Genomic DNA, 17,849 nt, shown 5'->3' with positions numbered 1-17,849 from the left:
AATAAGGGAGAGTGATGAAGGAAAGGTAGAATGAGGATTATGCAGAGGTTATAAAAAGAAGGATGGTGGTTCTTTCAGTAGAAATAGGGAAGTTTGGGTGAAGGGAGGGTTTGTTACATTTTAAACATGTTGAATTGAAGTTGTCTCCAGGGAAGCCAGCTTGAAATATCCAATAGGCGGCTGATGAAGTGATACTGAAGCTCCGAGGAAAGACTAGTGCTAGATAAATGTATGTATGTATATATACATGAAAACTTACATGCATGCCTATATATATATATATATATATATATGTATATATATATATGCATATATGCATAGGAATATGCATAAAATCCCATATGATAGAAAGGATGAATAAATAACAGTGTGCACTACTGGAAGAAGAATCCAGACCTATGAGAAAACCAATCCATCAAAGTAGTAAAGATTATTATTATTTTATAATTTTATACTGCTTTAAGATTTGCAAAGCACTTTAAAAGTTCATCTCATTTCATCCTCACAACAACCTTTGGAAGAAAATGCTATTATTATCCCCACTTTACAGATGAGGAAACTGAGGCAGCCAGCGGTTAAGTGACTTGTCCAAAGTCACATAGCTAATAAGTATCTGAGCTGAACTCAGAACTCCCTGACGTCTTCTGGAACAGTGCATCATATTAATATAAAACATAAATTGTAAGAGATATAACAGGACATAGTCTATAGAACAAGTCACTTAACTTTTTAGTGCTGTGGGCAACTCTTTAAGACTCCTATGAATAATGAATCCCCTGAAGTAGTTGCATGTGTTTACATTCACATTATTTGAAGTTAGAATTATGTAAAACATGGTCATTGGTTTCCTTCCAATTGAAGTGTTCAATATGAATTTTCATAACATAACTGCTTCAGGGGTTTCACTATTCCAATAATCCAGAACTAGCTGTAAATTTCAGAGAAGATGTAGACTTGTATTGGTAGAGTGAGTTTCCTTACCTAGGCATTTCCTCTACCAGAGACGCAGGTTCAGTCCCTATATCAATACCTGCTGACAATTAGGAAGAACAGGCTTTATAAAACAAAGACATGAATTATAAAATTTCCCAAAAAGCAGTTACAAGGAGATAAACTGCTTGTTTACTAAAGCCAAATGCTTAAGGACAGAGACTCTATGATGTCTTTCATACTCATGGTTAGCATTATACTTAGTAGATATTTAATATATGTATTGAATAGAAATATTTATAATGTTTTAAAAAATTAGATCTATGATTTTATTACTATGGGGAGACGAGAAAACTCTACTAGAGTATGTCTAGAACTGATTTTAAACGGTAAATGTCTTGCCAGGTTCACCCAACCAATCAGTGTCAGAGATGGCATATAAACCTAGGTATCCCTGATTCCAAGGCTAACTTGATATCCATCCTACTAGGCTGCATCTCACAATAACAGTAATATTAATAAGTTACATTTGTTTGGTGCTTTACTTACAACACTCTTAGGAGGTAAGTAATGTAATTACCCTTGCTTTACAGATACAGAAATAGGCTCAGAGAGCAGCTTTACCAAAAGTTCATAACAGTTGGTCTGTCTCAACCTCAGTTAAAAGGAGCCAAATTTTTATATACACACATTGCTTAACACTGAGGATACCTAATGAACCAAATGAAAAGCAAAACAAAACAAAACAAAACTATAATTATGAAGAAGCTCCAGTTTCATTGACAATGTCAACAGATTAGAGAGGCACAATATATTTTTCTAAATCTAGAATTGGATAAATCCAAAGGAAGCTAATTAAAAATGATATGCTACTTGAGAAGAGTTTGCTATTATTCTTGAGCAAATTTCTCAAAAGCATGCAACACCCTATGTGGTCAGATAGCAGCTGCAGCATCTCATAATTCAGTTGGCTTTAACTCTTTTGGTTTGTATGTCCATTCTTTCTTCTTAACTGAGACTTGGTTTTCTTTTTCATTTAATCTAAAATAAATTGCCTGGAAACGTTTGCATTTTCTGCCTTATTTGGCAAATAAAAAATAATTGCTATATATCAGATCATGTGAGAAATCACGATGGGGGAAAGATAGAAATACAATGGTGGAGAAGTCTCCTATTTTACACATATGTGGATTTTTTGCATGTGTGTGTGTGTGTGTGTGTGTGTGTGTGTGTGAAGGAAGTAACTGTGTAGAGGTTCATATAGAAGTCTAGTAAGTTAGAGGTGAGAACCAGGAGGGGAATGAAGGTTTGCTATTCTGGGCCCTGGGAGAAACTCACCAATGGGAGAAAGGGGCAGGGATGGTGGAATAAGGGGAATTAAAGGGATGATCCAAGGTGAGGAGGCTTCAGCAGCATGTGTGTGAAATAAATAGCTCATTAAAGTGAAAGGTTGGGGAGATGGAGCATAGAGAGAACAGCTAAATATCCTTTGCAATATATAATATTAAAGATTAACATGAATGAATCATTTATCAGTGCTTCTTTGTGACTTACATATATTTGTATTGCTCTTGCTCCACACTCTTATCTCTCTATCTCTCTCTCTCTCTCTCTCTCTCTCTATCTATCTATCTATCTATCTATCTATCTATATTTATCTATCTATCTATGGCAATCAGGGTTAAATGACTTGCCCAGGGTCACACAGCTAGTAAGTGACAGAGCTCAAATTTGAACTCAGGTCCTCCTGACTCCAGGGCTAGCGCTCTATCTAGTGTGCCACCTAGCTGCCCCTTATACTCTTTTTAGTCTTTATTGTGCTTTCTGCAAGATGTTTCACATAGCATTATTTTTGGTGGGAGAGATTTATAACCTAATCTTGGTTATAAATCACTGTAAAAACTCCATTCAGGCTAAGGTCAACTTAAAATGCCATGACTTTAATTCTACTTCTTATTGCTACTTTTCACATCCTAGTAGAAAAGCAAAATAGAATTCTATTAACTCTTCTCTGTTTTTACTAAGACTTAGAAAGGTTTTTCGAGCTGGAGGGAGATGCTCAGTCAATAGCATTGTCTTCATCTGAAATCATGGACCCTTAATCATTCCAGTCATTTGAGAAAGGAATGATGGAAGAAAAAGAAGAGAACTCCATCTTACTGGAAATCAAGTGCTGACTTTAGAGCTGTTTGTGAACACAATTTTAAGTGGTTAAGACACAAGAGTGCAGAAGTCTAGATGAGACCCACAATCTGGGTGGAGGCAATTTGCCTCAGGATGCTGAAATTTGAAGGGTCCTGATAGTGATTGCACTCCTACCTACATAGCAAGAATAATTAGTTAAAACAGAAAGCTTGTAAGTGGTACTTGCCCCTCACCTTCCCTCCTGCTCTCCCCCCAGTTGCACCTTAGCTTTTCTGTGCCTTGTCCTAATCTGTTCCCTCTGTTCCATTCTATGCCCTCTCTCCCAATAGTGGGCTCTAGTCTCTATCTCCCCCTCCCCCACCATGGGTAGTGCCCTAGGGTCTTCCTATATACACCATGCTCAAGACAATTTCTCAAAGCACCAACAATGCTGGTTATGACTGGTTTAGTTGTACGATTACAAATTGAGCTGGGCTAGGCCACACTCTGCTCCTGTGAGATAAAATCCACATCTCTGCTTGGCATACAGAATCCCACAAGGATACTTGCAAATTGACAGCTACAGCACTCCTCCCCACATCCCCAATAAGAGAAGCCATCATCACGCACACATAGTGTGGCCAAATGTGGTCTTTATGAAAATCTATGCAACTATTGGTTTTGAACAAGACTCAAATGAATAAAGATAAGAATGAGTCAGTAACCAAGGTGACTTTCAGCATATCTTCTAAATACTAGATTCCAGAAAAATAAACACAATCATTATAACTTTATATTGTAGAAATTGTCATTGCTACATGTTCAAATGTGTAGTAATTCACATATTGTTACCAAAAGTATTCATGAAAAATGAAATTCATCTTAGTTACTTACTCTCACTCATATAAGGGTTCTATTAAACATCAAGCATTTATCAGGCAGGGCTGTGACCTTTGAACTTAAGAGATTAAAAAAATGTAAAGTAATAAAACCTAAATATGACAACATGAATGCCAAGCTTCAAAGGGATGGTTCTTTATTAGAACTAAACAGGAACATATAAATCTAAAACATTAATTATTAAAGCAGTAAGCACCATGAAAGGAGTACAACTGAGAAAACCTCAATATAAATCCTGGTTCTGCCATTTACTACCTCTATGGTCATTGACAAATCATTTAATTTCTCTGACTTCAATTTCCTTAGTTATAAAATAATGGGTTGGCCTAGATGTCCTCCAAGATACCTTCCTGTACTAAAATTATGATCCTCTTTCTCTCTGGCAAGTATTCTTAACCTTTTTTTTTTAAATGTTATGGACCCCTTTGGCTAAGAGGTAAAGCCAGTGGACTCCACAGAATAATATTTTTAAATGAATAAAATAAATACAAACAATTTCAAAGGAAATCAATTGTACTGAAATGTAGTTATCATTTTTTAAAAAGTTTATATACTCCAAATTAAGAAATACTGCTTTATGATTTTAAATCATTTGGCACAAACCAAATTTAGCTTTTCAAATCAAGTAGAGAAATGTTTCCATTCTCTTTTAGGAATATAGACTAGATTTCCCAAATTTTCCTTATGCATGAAGTTTTCAGATGATACTATGGATAAAAAAAGCAAGTGAATAATTTTAAACTACAAAAATCCAAATTTAAAGTGACAAATCATAAGAGAATAAATTTAGAGCTAAACAAGACCCTGAGTTATCTAGTTATTTCAAGGAATATGGAGATTATTATGTAACACTCAGACACCATCAGAGGTGATTCTCCAAAAATAAAAGTAGGGTTCAAAAAAAGGATATCAGGAGAGATGCTCTTTCCTCTATGCCTTGGAAAAATAATGCAATTAAAATAATTATCATTTTATATGTAAGAAATTCAGTTTTCTATCCTTAGGATGAGTACTACTTTAGTACTATCTATGTGCTTCTACCTAGATGTTTGGACATCTTGGCATGTGTCCTCATTTGGATGCAAGACCCTATATATCTTTTATACTCTTTACTCATATAGTTCTTAAAGTCACGACAGAGTGGATGGCTATGAGAGCTCTAGTTAATCATTGTCTACTCAAAACTCATTATATGAGCACAGAATCTGAGAAGAGAGTTTTTTTTCTGTAGGTATAAGGCTGTGTAGAAGGGGAGGGTGATTATGGATTTTCTATTTATGTTAAGGTTCATGTTGGTTATACATCAACTACCTGTTATAAAGCATTATTCTTATCAAATTCAAGTAAGATATATAGATGTGGTTTCTTATTACTGTGCTAAATGAGGAGTTATGTCATTAATGCATGGAAAGGTAGAAAATATCCTCAGTTGATACATTATAATAAGGAGAAGTATAGAAATGTAGCCATGGTTTATCTCCTTCTATGCAAACCATATAAAATCCCATGACTTCAGGTCATAAACCAAAGCTTTGGGATGTTTTTTTTTTCCAGCAATAATAATAACAATTGACCTTTTCCTATCATTTTAAAGTTTGAAAATTATGTTACATAGGCTATTTCTTTTGAGTCTGATAATAATCTCTTTAGGTGCAGACTATTACCCACATTTTGCCGATGAGGAAAAAAGGAAAGTAGAAGGCTGAAGTGATTTACCCATGGTCTTACAGCTAAAAATGTCTAAGGCAGGATTTGGACAGAGAGGCTTTCTGATTCCAGGTCTAATACTGTACCTACTCTACCACGCTGCCTCCCTAGGTCAGTTATTGCACATCTCTGGGTCTAAGTTTCTTCATCTGTAAAACAAATCAGGCTAAATGGTCTCTAAGGCCCCATTCGCCTTGAAATCATATTATCTAACTCTGAAGATAACTGGCTAGGGTTGTGTCAATACACTTTTTTCTGTTGGTTCTTGAGAATTTTTACAAAAAAATATTTTGTCACCTGAAGGTAACTGAGTAAAAGGCAACTGTGATACAGGGGAAGGAACATTGAATTTGGACTCTGAAGTCTTGAGTTGAGTCCTGGATACTCAATAGCTGTATGGCCTCTGGTAAGTAACTTCCTATCTTTGGGCTTTAATTTCTTCCTTTGTAAAATGAAGAGGCTGGTACTGGATAATAGTTTGGGTCCCTTTCCATTCTGAAGCCTCTGAGCAACCAGCCTCTTAGATTTTGTTTTTTATCCATCTTTGATTCTAACAGGATATTTGAAAACCACGAGGTGATTTCTGGCAAGAACAATCATCTAGCATTTATTAAATACCTCCTATGTACCAGACTCTGTGCTAGATGCTCCAAGGATAAATACAAGAGTCACTTTTTGTCCTCAAGGAGCTTAAGTAGACGGTGGTAGGTGGAGAGGAGGGTGCTTTCACAGCCTGTATGCAAAATAAAGAAGTGATTTGTGATCACTGGGAAAGGGTGGACATTAACAACTAGGGTGATCAGGAAAGGTTTCTTGCAGAAAGTGGCATGTATGCTAACCCTGGAAGAAAGCTAAGAGGCGAAGTGAGGAGCGAGGGCATGTGTCATGCAAAGCTTTGGAGGTGAGAGATGGAATGTCCTATTCAGTGAATTCAAGTAGGCCAATTTGACTACAGCATAGGAGTGTGAGAGTCAGGGCTAAGGTGGGTAGTCTCTCTAGAAAGAGAGGGTGAAGGCAGATTGTGAAAGGCTTTGAGTGTCAAATGAAGGAATTTGTATTTTACCCTCAAGGCAACGGGAAGACAAAGGTAGCTACAACCTGATTTCATGCAGCCTTTTGGGTGCAGCTCAGTTTCCTTTTTCATCTCCCTCCCCAGATGTTCTCCTTACTTTTTCTGTCTTTAATGCTTTTCTCTTCCTATCTCTCCGACTCGATTTACTTTTTTTTTCTATTCTCTTCTACTTCTTCCTTTCCTGCCCCCTTTCTTTCTCCTGTTTGGCATTACACTTCACTCCCTCCATTCAGAACGGTCGATCCCTGACTCTCGGGTCCGTCCAGTCTTCCTCCCCTCCCGCCCCCATTGGCTCTATTTCTCTCTTATTCTGCAATCTTTCCCCTGTTTGCCCTTTCCTCCAGTCTGGAATCCTAGCCAACATTCCCTGTTCTTTAACTCCTCCGGTAAATCATTTTTTTCTCTTACTTTGCCTCCCCTCCTCTCTTTCTTTATTTCTGGCTTGGCTCCGCCCTCCCCATCAGAACGAATAGGGCTTTTCTCCCAGACCCTGGCGGCCCCCAAAGTCAGCCAGTCCTTCTCTGACCTCCCCTCGTCAGGTTCCCGGCTACTCCTCTCATCCTACCCTTCTTGGACAGCTGAAATCAGAAAGGAAGCGGCAGGACGGGTGTAGGGGACCCTTACTGCAAGTAAGTTTCAAATCTTGGGGTCAGAGGATTTGAGCTTGGTCCAGTAACATTTTCTGGGCTAGTTCCCCAAATTCCTTTTTCTCATCCTGGCACCATACTCCTAGAGACAAAACTTCGAGGAAACAGTGGAGCCCTGGAGAGTTACATTCTAGGCTGGAGTAAACAGCGGAATGAGGCATTGTTGACTTTGCTTTTAATGGTCTCAAAAATCTATGCGGTTTTTTTCTTTCAAACACACCAAATCAGTCCAGGAGCCCAGCCTCTGCTACCACTAGCGGACTTTTCTTTTAAGGAAGTAAATAATAATGCATACTGCACTCCACAGGGCTTGGAGTACTTGGCAAAGGCGCGGGATTTAAAGTCAAAGGAACTGCATTTGATTTCCTCTTTACCACTTTGTAGTTGGGTGACCCTGGACAAATAGACATTTCTCCTGTCTTGATTTCTTCCTTTGTAAAATGAGAATGTTAGACTAGCTAGATGGCCCCCTAAGGTCCCTTTCTAGTTAAGTATACTGATAATACAAGGAATCCACTGCCTGACTCTGCCACCCTGTTCCCTTTGTCCCACTAGCAGCAGGAAAACACAAACAGAATGTTTCTTTAGGATTTTGTTCAGAGAGCTGGGAAATTTGCCAGTAAATCTGTTTGTGATAGAGGACCTGGGAGCAACTACTAAGGGAAGCAGCATTTGTAGCCAGAAAGAATCTAGTATGTGCCCTCTTGGTCTACAATCCTGTTGATTTATTACATTAAAAAAATTCCCGAGAGAGCTTAGAAAATAATATAGCTAGTGAACGTGAATACATATATACATATATATATAAACAAATGTAAAATAAAACTTCATGTTTATATGCCATATCTACTAACTAATGTGGTATTTTTTTTTGTACATACAATTGATTAATTATTTCAGTGAGCAGGTTATTTTTTTTTAAATTTGTGTCCAGGAGAAATTTTAGCTACTTAAAACAAAGGTAAATAAAAGGCAACATTATTTGCAAAAGTTAAAGAAAAATGAAACAAACAGGAAATAAATGGGAAAATAATAACTGGTGGATTATGAAATCATTCTTCTGCAAAATATAGAAAGCCACTGGGCTTTCAGGCTTGATTCATTTTTTAAAATGTTGACTTATGTAGGAAAAGTATCATAGAAACTATCTCTCAATTTTAATATCACAACTTAATTTGATAGTAAAAAAAATACAATAGGGGCAGCTAGGTGGTACAGTGGATAGAGCACCAGTCCTGGAGTCAGGAGGACCTGAGTTCAAACACTGCCTCAGAAACCTAACACTTACTAGCTGTGTGACTCTGGGCAAGTCACTCAACCCAAATTGCCTCATACAAAACAAAACAAAAAATACAATATCTTTTTTAACCTTTTTTTTTTGAGGTCTTGGAGGTGTTGAAGTATAATTTAATCTTTGTAGACAACTTCCTCAACCACTGCAGGTCAGCAACTCATCTCTAACTTGAGAGTCTTAAAGACTGACAGTATAAGGATAGGCCAATGGCACATGATTCAGTTAGTATGTATGAGAAATAGAACTTGAATATAGGTCTCCTTGATTCTAAAGTTATCCTCTCCACTATGCTCTTCTGTCTCTCTCTTAACCAAAGTGTAATGAGCTGCCTCCTTAGTCAACAGATATTTATTTGTAAGTTTTTATTGATCTTTTATTTTTTTTTACACCATCATAGTTTTCTGCAGTGTCATCTCATATTAAAAAGTGGTATCTTTTAGAGACAAAAGAAAAGAAAGGACAAAATCATCACAACCAATCAATACATTGAAAAAATCAGAAAATATGTGTGGTGTGTGACATCAATGGACTTCCCACCTCTACAAAAGGTTAGGTTGGGTCCTCTCATATCTCTTCATTAAGTCGTGCTTGATATTTATAATTGTGTTACATTCATTTTTAAAAATTTTTTGATGTGAGGTTATTCTATTTCATTGTTGTAGTCATTGTGTGTACTGTTTTCTACACTTTTCTTACTCCACTCTACTTTAGTTCATATAGATATTTGTTTTTCTGCATTTATTGCAATAATAATTTCTTACAGCATGGTAATATGCCATCACTTCATGTACTCACATATTGTTCAGTCATTCCCCAATCAGTGGGCATCTAATTTATTTCCAATTTTTTGTTCTCACAAAAAGTATTGCGATAAAACATTTTCATGTATATGGGAACATCTTTCTTATCAATGGCTTCCTTGGGGTATAGACTCAGTAATAGAGTCTTTGGGTCAAATGATATAGACATTTTATTGACTTTGCTTACATATTTCCAAATTGCTTTTGAAAATGGTTGTACCAATTCACAGCTCTACCAACAACGTATTAGTGTGCCTATTATCCCATAACCCCACTATAATGGACTATGGCCATTTTTTGTCATCTTTACCAATTTGCAGGGCATGAGGTGATATCTCTGACTTGTTTTGATTTGCATTTTTCTTATTATTAATGATTTGGGGCATTCTTTTATGTACTTTTGAATATTTGCAATTCTTCTTTTGCAAACCTTTGATTCATATGCTTTGACCATTTGAAGAGTGGCTATTAGTCATACACACACATATTTACACATGTATATTTACACATGCATATACATGTCATATAAGTGAGATGTAAGTAATACCTGTCATATAACTAATATATGTCATAAAGAACACATGTAGTTAATACATGACTGATATCTATAAATGCATATATATAGATATATGTATACATATATCTATATATATATTTGAAAATTATTTAGCTATCTTGGACACTAAATCTTTATCTGAGAAATTTGATATGAAAGATTTTATTTTTCATTCAATCACTTCTTCTCGTAAGCAGGCATGGTTTGGAGAGGGGCTATTCCTAAACATATGATAATTTTGTTGTTGTTGTTGTTACATCAGCAACTAAAACAGAGTCTGTCATTTTTTTTAAATTTGGAGGATTAAAAATCTTTTGATCTATCCCTAGAATTGTCAGACAGGAGAGATTTCCAATAAGGTATTCTTTTTTTTTTCCTTTTCAGTTACTTTACTTCCTGAAAATGATGTTTGATGTAGAAATCACTTCCAAAAAGGTGATCATTTCTCTTTTAGTTTTGGTAATAGTTTTTGCTTTTATAAAAGCACTGGGAAACACGAACAAAAAGCAGATGTCTCCTCCAGGCCCATGGCCATTCCCCATAATAGGGAATCTTCTTCAACTTGGAGATCATCCTTATCTCACGTTTATGGAGATGAGGAAGAAATATGGCGATGTATTTCTTATCAAACTGGGAATGGTCCCTGTGGTTGTGGTGAATGGTGAAGAAATGGTGAAGAAAGGCTTACTCAAAGAGGGAGAGAATTTTGCTGGCAGACCCCACATGCACACATTTTCTTTCTTTGCTGAGGGCAAAAGTCTTTCATTTTCAGTGAACTATGGAGAGAGTTGGAAGCTCCATAAGAAAATTGCCATAAATGCCTTAAGATCCTTTTCCAAAGCAGAAGCAAAATCCTCTACCTGCTCTTGTATCCTAGAGGAACATGTCACTGAAGAAGCTTCTCAATTAGTAAAAGTCTTCACAAAACTGTCATTGAAGCAAGGCAGCTTTGACCCTAAAAGTCCCATTACTTGTGCTGTTGCTAATGTTGTCTGTGCCTTATGCTTTGGCAAGAGGTATGACCACTTTGATGAGGAATTTCTCAGAGTGATTAGAACAAATGAAGAATTCCTGAAAGCCTCCAGCGCAGCTAACCCAGCTGATTTCATCCCATGCTTTCGCTACCTCCCACTGCGTATTATAAATGCTCCTCGTGAGTTTTATCATCAACTAAATTGTTTTATTGGACAGCATGTACAAGATCATATTACCACATATGATAAGGTAGGCATTTTAATTAATGTCAGCCAAGGGCTTTGTAGTGTAAAGAGGTTAACAATACATATGAAGGAGAATGTAATTTCACCTGTCTCCCAGGGTGGGGTGGGTGCTTTCTTGCTTTTGTTTCCACTTGAGGGTCAACAAGATGAAATTGACCTGGTTCCCAAATACATAGATTGTTGTCAGAGACTACAGAACTCTGAGCAGTGATCATCTTTGGGCTGATCCTAGAAATCAGGCAGGTGGACCGTTTCTCTTGCCATGCCAAGGCTTTTCAACAGGCAATAGGTAGCCTTTGGCCTTAAATAAACTCTCACTGAAAAGTTTTGCTTTGAATACCCTTTCTTTTGGCAAAAGGGGTAGCCATAGTATCTATGTGCAATTCTCAGCGATGGGGAGTCCTAGGGTATGATTATGTCCCTTTATGGCTCAGGTGGAGTGAGGAAGGAGGTCATTGGAATGAGTTGAGGTGGTTGAGGGTTTGACAAGCAAATGTTGATGAGGATTATGAGAGGGGTCAGGATAGGGGAGGAATAATGGGCTCAAATTTTATTTTTCCAGAATCATCTCAGAGATATCACTGATGCTCTGGTTAGTATATGTCATGAGAAACGTGCCGCAATGAAGACTGCTACCTTAAGTGACAATGAGATCATGAGTACTGTGAGTGACATCTTCGGAGCTGGTAGGTACCATTGTCTATAATCCTAGAGTGGGGAGAATTTAAAATGCTTTAAACCTCTTTATGCTGCCCATCAGTGAAAATGAATTTGTTAATAATTATTTCTTCTCTAAGAAGCATACTTCATATTTCCCCCCCCAGGGTTTGAAACAGTATCAGCATTTCTAAATTGGAGCTTTCTCTACTTGATTTACTACCCAGAAGTACAAGCAAAAATCCATGAAGAAATTGGTAATAACATGTCATAGGAATAAAAAAGGCAATCTAGCCATGCAATATTCTGCAGCCTATTATCATCCTCGTTAAGCACAGTCATTTGTTTTCTGCAGATGGAAATATTGGCCTCAAACCACCCAGATTTGAAGATAGAAAGAATTTACCCTACACAGAAGCTTTTATAAATGAAATCTTCAGGCATAGCACATTTGTTCCATTTACTGTCCCTCACTGGTAAGCATATGGCTCCCTCTCTTTATGTGATCTTTAAATGGAAACAATAGAGATTTATTTCAATTCCTCAACTTGAGGTCTTGAAAAAAAATGCAAATGTTTTGAAAAATGTGTTTAAAAGTTGGCCTATTTTTTGTTTAAGAAAACTACTAGCCGTGTGACCCTAGGCAAGTCACTTAACCCGTTGCCTAGCCAAAAAACCAATCAAACAAACAAAAAACCACAGTGAATGTTTCAGGTGGAGCAAAGGGATTTTGGAGGAATGTTTCTCAAAACTAAGTCAATCAGTCTCTCTCTCTCTCTCTCTCTCTCTCTCTCTCTCTCTCTCTCTCTCTCATATCTGTCTCTGGGTCTCTATTTATGTCTGTCTGTGTCTCTGTTTCTATACCTATCTCACTTTCTCTCCTTAATTTAGATCTGAAAACTCTATATAACCTCATGCCAAAGTATACTGATAATCTAATACCATCTTATTTAAAGGAATATTTGTGTATTGTTGTCTTTAAGGTTGTTATAAAGAATTTCATCTCAATTTATGGAAGAGATTTTTGATGGATTATCAGGTTTGTAATCATATAAGAATTTCCCTGCAAGTTCTCATTAGTCATTTTTCTCCCTTTCTATTGAGCAGAGTTGCTTTCTGTTGTTGTGTTTTGTATGAATGGGGTTCAGCCATCCCACTGCTAAAACCCCTCAAGAGTTGTTAATTGTGAAAGGCAATCAGATGAACTACTGAAATGCCTTCTCATAGCAGTGATTTTGAGGGAGTACTGCTATAACCCTGTGAAGAACTGGACTCCCCTTTCAAATAAAGCCAATATATGAACATTTGGGTTGCAGGTGGGCTCAGTCTAATGAAAGGTATTCACTTCAGGATTCTTTCAAATAGACAGTTCTCACATTGTACTGGAAATAAAATTCAAATTGCCAAAGTTAATACATACTTTTTCAAGAACACGTCATCAGTAAAGTAAGGTAGCCCTATGTCCTGGGAAGTAGGTTGGTGTAGTAGAAAGATTGCTGGATTTGGAGTCAGAGGACCCCAGGTCAAATCCTGATGCTATCCCTCACAGCCTATGAGACAGTGGGCATAGTAATTTAACTTCTTTGGGCCTTACTTGTCTCTCTAGTAAGGAGACTTGAGTTCAAATCCCATCTTGGATAATGGCTACCTACGTGACCCTCAGCGAGTCACAACCTCTTTGTGCTCTAAAGACAATAATTTTTTCTCTTCTCCTCCAGGGATCTCTAGTTTTATGGCATTGTCATTAGTCTAATAGCTTGAAGGTAGGGTTAGAATCATAGAATGTTAGTACCAGAAGAACCATAGGAAATTCTCAGAGGTTCTTTTTTCTTTTCTTTTTTACAATCGGTCCCTCTTACTAACACTTTTGTTCAGCAAATTTAAAAATATAATAAAGCCCTTAATATAGAGCTGCATAATCTATTCCCACATTAGCCATGTCTGATAATGTGTAATGTACTTCTCTGCATTTTAAATTTATTTCTCTGTCAAGAGGTGAATAGCCTGTTTTATTTTCATTCTTTTAGACTAGACAAATGGTATCTTGACATCCCACCCCCTTTCTTACCTAGCCAGCACTCTCCCCATCATGGATTAGAGGTATTAAAGCTATAGCCTACTTGCTCCCAAGTGGGGTCAGAACCAGAGTAAAATGTATTTGTAAATAAAAATACCATACAACATGGACAATGTTAATCTGCGATTTCCTAAGTCAATATGCAGCCTGGTCCTTTTCTATTTGAGTTTGAAACCACTGGGCTAGAAGACATGTGTTTCTGTTTTCTAATCTTCTGACTAAATGTATATAACTTTTGGGTCCATAATGCTTCATGGATAGTGACTAATCCTGCTTCTGTTTAGGCTTATTCACATAGATTTTGATAACTGATATGTATGACATTTGGTATTATGGAAGACCACATTTTCCTGAATACAGGATATTAATGTTTTGGTAAAGTGCCTAGAACTCCCCTGTATCTCAGCCTTCAAGGCAAAGAATGTGTGTGTGTGTGTGTGTGTGTGTGTGTGTCTGTGTGTCTGTGTGTATTTGTTTGTTTGTACTCTGTAATCAAAATGCATTATATGTATTTTATTTTCCTAGTGCTACCACAGATACTACTCTCAGTGGATATTTCATTCCTCGGAAAACTTGTGTGTTTTTTAATATGTATCAAGTAAACCATGATGAGTAAGTATCTGCTAGAATTCTTCTGTAGAGAGTGACACAGGCTCACTTAACTCAGCTGTAGCCAAACTTTCTTCCTTCCAATCCTGTCAACTCCAGTGTCCTTTAAAGGTATTCAGTTCCTAAAGGAAACCATGGTGTTTATGGGATTTTAGAATTTAGGGCTAAAAGAGACCTTAGAGACAGAAGAGGAAACCTAGGCCTAGAATCAATTTGGCAGGCAGATAAAATAGAAATGCATGCCCTTTATTTTATTCATCCATTTATTTTTGTAGAAGGGGGTGTGGCAGTGTGGACTTGTATTTGCATTTTTCTGGAGAATTTATGGTGTGAAAACTCCCTTCATCGATGAATATCATAATGTGTTATGATGGGTCATTGAGGTTTTATATGTAAGATTGTTTAATTTGGGAGTGGCCCAAAAGGATATGTTAGAAGTCCAACACCCACATTTTAAAATGAGTCAGCAAAAAAGGCACATCATGGTATCTTTATCCCAAAGTAAAGTAGAAAGGAGATGACCAAGTATTTATGAAGTTAGGAACTGCTCTTTTTTTAAAAAAAAATTTTGACATCTTTTGTTTTTGTATCACATATATTTCTCAGTATATCATTCCATACTCCCATTTCCCAAAAATCATCCCCCATAACAAGGAATAAAAAAAGAGAGAATAAAAATTCAGCAAAAGTAATTAATGTATCACAAAAGTTTGACATACTCAGTGTTCCATATCCATAACCCTTGACCTCTGTAAAGAAGCAGAGTATGGGAAGAGGTGCCTTCTCATGTCCTTTCTTTGGGACCAAGTATGATAATTATAATCTCACAGCATTCAGTTTCACTTGGATTGTTGTACTTTCCCTTTCACATTGTACTCATTATATATTTTGTTTTCCCAGTTCTGCTTACTTTGCTTCACATCAGTTTATAGAAATCTTCCCGTACTCTTCTGTATTCATCATATGAATCATTTCTTTTGGTGCAGTAATGTCTCATTACAGTCATGTGCCACAGCTTTTGTAGCCATTTACCATTTGATAGACAGGAATTAGTGGGGCAGATAAAAGCCTACTGCATAAAGTTGGGTTTGAACAGAGTCTCGAAGAAAACCAAGAGGCACAAGGCAAGAAGAAGAATATTCCAGGCATAAGAGATGGATTGTCATGTTCAAAGAATTTTAAGTAGGTGCTTAATGAATGCTTGTTGACTTGGGGGAAACACATGGATTCTTGAGGAATATTGAACTGTGTAGTAGCCAGGTCAACCCTTCAAGTACAGGGTCAAATAGGGAGGGGCTAGCCTTAGATAATTGAACCACTTGATGAAAAGAATTAAGCATGAAATCTTTTAGGAAATACTGTTATATCAAACAGAAATGGCAAGTAATTATAAACCTTTCCTCTAGGAATAGGTATGTGGGAAATATCAGATTTTGGTGTCCAAAGAAGCCCAAACTCTGTAAAGTAATAAAAATCCCCTTGAGTTGGAATTTACAGCAATTTCAGTCACAGCTTAGTTGTAATAATGATAATAATAAAAAATAACTTTTATATATCAATTTAAGTTCTGCAAAACCCTACATATATTGTCATTTGATCTTCAAGGTGAGTGTGATTCTGCTGTATTAAACAATGCTAAGGAGCATGATAGGAAACTTATGACAAGTCAGCCTCTGTTGATCTAGTACAGCACAAACAGAGTTGGCAATAAAAATCAGAGGGCAGAGAGACAAAGTCAAACTAATCCTGTAAGTACACATTGAAGGTTGCTCTAACATCCTATAAGAGCACATTGGGATTTCCTCTGCACTATCGATACACAGAAATCCATGCCTCGATTGCTTTTTGTGACAAAGGTACCTTTTTTAATTTTGATCTCTTATGTCATATTCTTGAAGTGTTCTGAATGGCATTTTGAGAAGAATTTCACCATTGGAAAGCCTAGATAAGTTTTGTTGGCTCTTTTATTCATTATTTGAGAAATTGCCATTTGTTTTCTGCAGGAGCTAGTTATCCTCCACTGGATGTCATGATTGCATTAACCCTCTTTTGGGAAGCTAATCTGATGAATATGCATATTATGCAAAAGAGAGCTATCCATTTTTGTATTTGTGCTGAAACTATTACCTCAAACTAAATACATTTAGGGCAAATGAAATGATTACACACTTCTTTAAGATTAAAAAGTGCTTTATAGATGCTAGTTGGTAATCCTGTCTATAAGATTTATACACAAGTTACCTACTCAATCAAATGCTCTTTTTTTAAAAAATGCCCTTTGTGTTTCTTTCTTATTTTTTTGTTTAATGCAGAACTCTTTGGGAGAATCCTGACTCATTCCAACCTGAGAGATTTCTAAATGAAAGCGGCAAGCTGAATAAAAGTCTGGTTGAGAAAGTTTTGATTTTTGGAATGGGCATTAGGAAGTGCTTGGGAGAAGATGTTGCTCGAAATGAGGTTTTTGTTTTTATTGCCAGTATCTTGCAGCAGCTAGAGTTGAAAAAATGTCCAGGAGCCCAGCTAGATTTGACCCCTGTATATGGATTAGTTATGAAGACCAAACCTTATCAACTCACAGTAGAGCCCCGCTTCCTGGTGAATTCTTCAACTTAGTTTCTCAACTGGATTAAAAGAATCTGTAATATATTGCAAGGATATAATATACCTAAGTAATTTGAAGATGAGATAATTTAATCTGTGAGCTTTGCTCTCAGTTTCATTTAGGGTTCATTATCTCTTTGTGGGAGATCCAAAAGCATAAGGTGTAGTCCCTTCAAGAAGCTCAATAAGGAAATAAGATGTAGTTATATAAACCAGTTATAGAACTGTGCAAAAAAAAAAATCCTGATCTCATGCCCAGATGTGTGAACTAAGTGATAAAGATTAAAGAAAATTAGAAAAGAGAGAAATCATAATAGACCAGAATAATCAAGTTTCATGGACAAGGTGGGGACTTGAGCTAAGATTTCAATAGTAGACATCAGACAAACATAGAATATGGGAAGAGACTATTTTTAGTTGGAGAATGTCATTAGAAATCATTGGAAATAATAGCTCACAGTGTTTTTGTGAGGATCAAATGAGATAATATGTGTAAAACACCTTGAAATACTTAAAGAATTGTTATTTTTATCATCATCATCACGATCATCATTGCATTATTGTCTACATCATCATTGCTTTTATTCACTTATTTAGGGATCACAATTTATTTCAACACAAATCACTTGTTTTCTCCTCTAGATAGCCTAACTTC

The 17,849-nt window shown here is 36.5% G+C and overlaps 1 protein-coding gene across 3 annotated transcripts; it reads left to right on the top strand.

Moving 5' to 3' along the window:
- The first annotated feature begins 6,961 nt into the window (after window positions 1-6,961).
- Window positions 6,962-17,731, top strand: LOC110223842 (cytochrome P450 1A1-like). Of its 3 annotated transcripts, none has more exons than XM_021009534.2 (8): window positions 6,962-7,362; window positions 9,115-9,222; window positions 10,415-11,254; window positions 11,813-11,936; window positions 12,075-12,164; window positions 12,263-12,383; window positions 14,510-14,596; window positions 16,906-17,731. In XM_021009534.2, the coding sequence occupies exons 2-8, from the start codon at window positions 9,199-9,201 to the stop codon at window positions 17,204-17,206; spliced, it is 1,587 nt and encodes a 528-aa protein (XP_020865193.1). In that variant the 5' UTR covers window positions 6,962-7,362; window positions 9,115-9,198; the 3' UTR covers window positions 17,207-17,731. The 3 variants fall into 3 exon arrangements, with proteins under 3 accessions (XP_020865193.1, XP_020865194.1, XP_020865197.1); XM_021009535.2 differs by having other exon boundaries at window positions 9,072-9,222; XM_021009538.2 differs by lacking the exon at window positions 12,075-12,164.
- The last annotated feature ends 118 nt before the right edge of the window (window positions 17,732-17,849 follow it).

This window comes from Phascolarctos cinereus, unplaced genomic scaffold (assembly GCF_003287225.1).
Source record: "Phascolarctos cinereus isolate Bilbo 61053 unplaced genomic scaffold, phaCin_HiC Scaffold_4;HRSCAF=312, whole genome shotgun sequence".
NCBI classification, from domain to species: domain Eukaryota; kingdom Metazoa; phylum Chordata; class Mammalia; order Diprotodontia; family Phascolarctidae; genus Phascolarctos; species Phascolarctos cinereus.
Note: the sequence above shows the minus strand (reverse complement) of the source record. Positions and strands in the feature narration are given on the sequence as shown.

What these genes read in the sequence shown, in the direction of transcription:
- LOC110223842 (XM_021009534.2), top strand. Translation starts at nt 9,199, where the DNA reads ATGGACTTCCCACCTCTACAAAAG. An exon ending in ACTTCCCACCTCTACAAAAG is followed by an intron (nt 9,223 to 10,414) that starts GTTAGGTTGGGT and finishes TTTCCTTTTCAG; the next exon opens with TTACTTTACTTCCTGAAAAT. An exon ending in GAGTGACATCTTCGGAGCTG is followed by an intron (nt 11,937 to 12,074) that starts GTAGGTACCATT and finishes TTCCCCCCCCAG; the next exon opens with GGTTTGAAACAGTATCAGCA.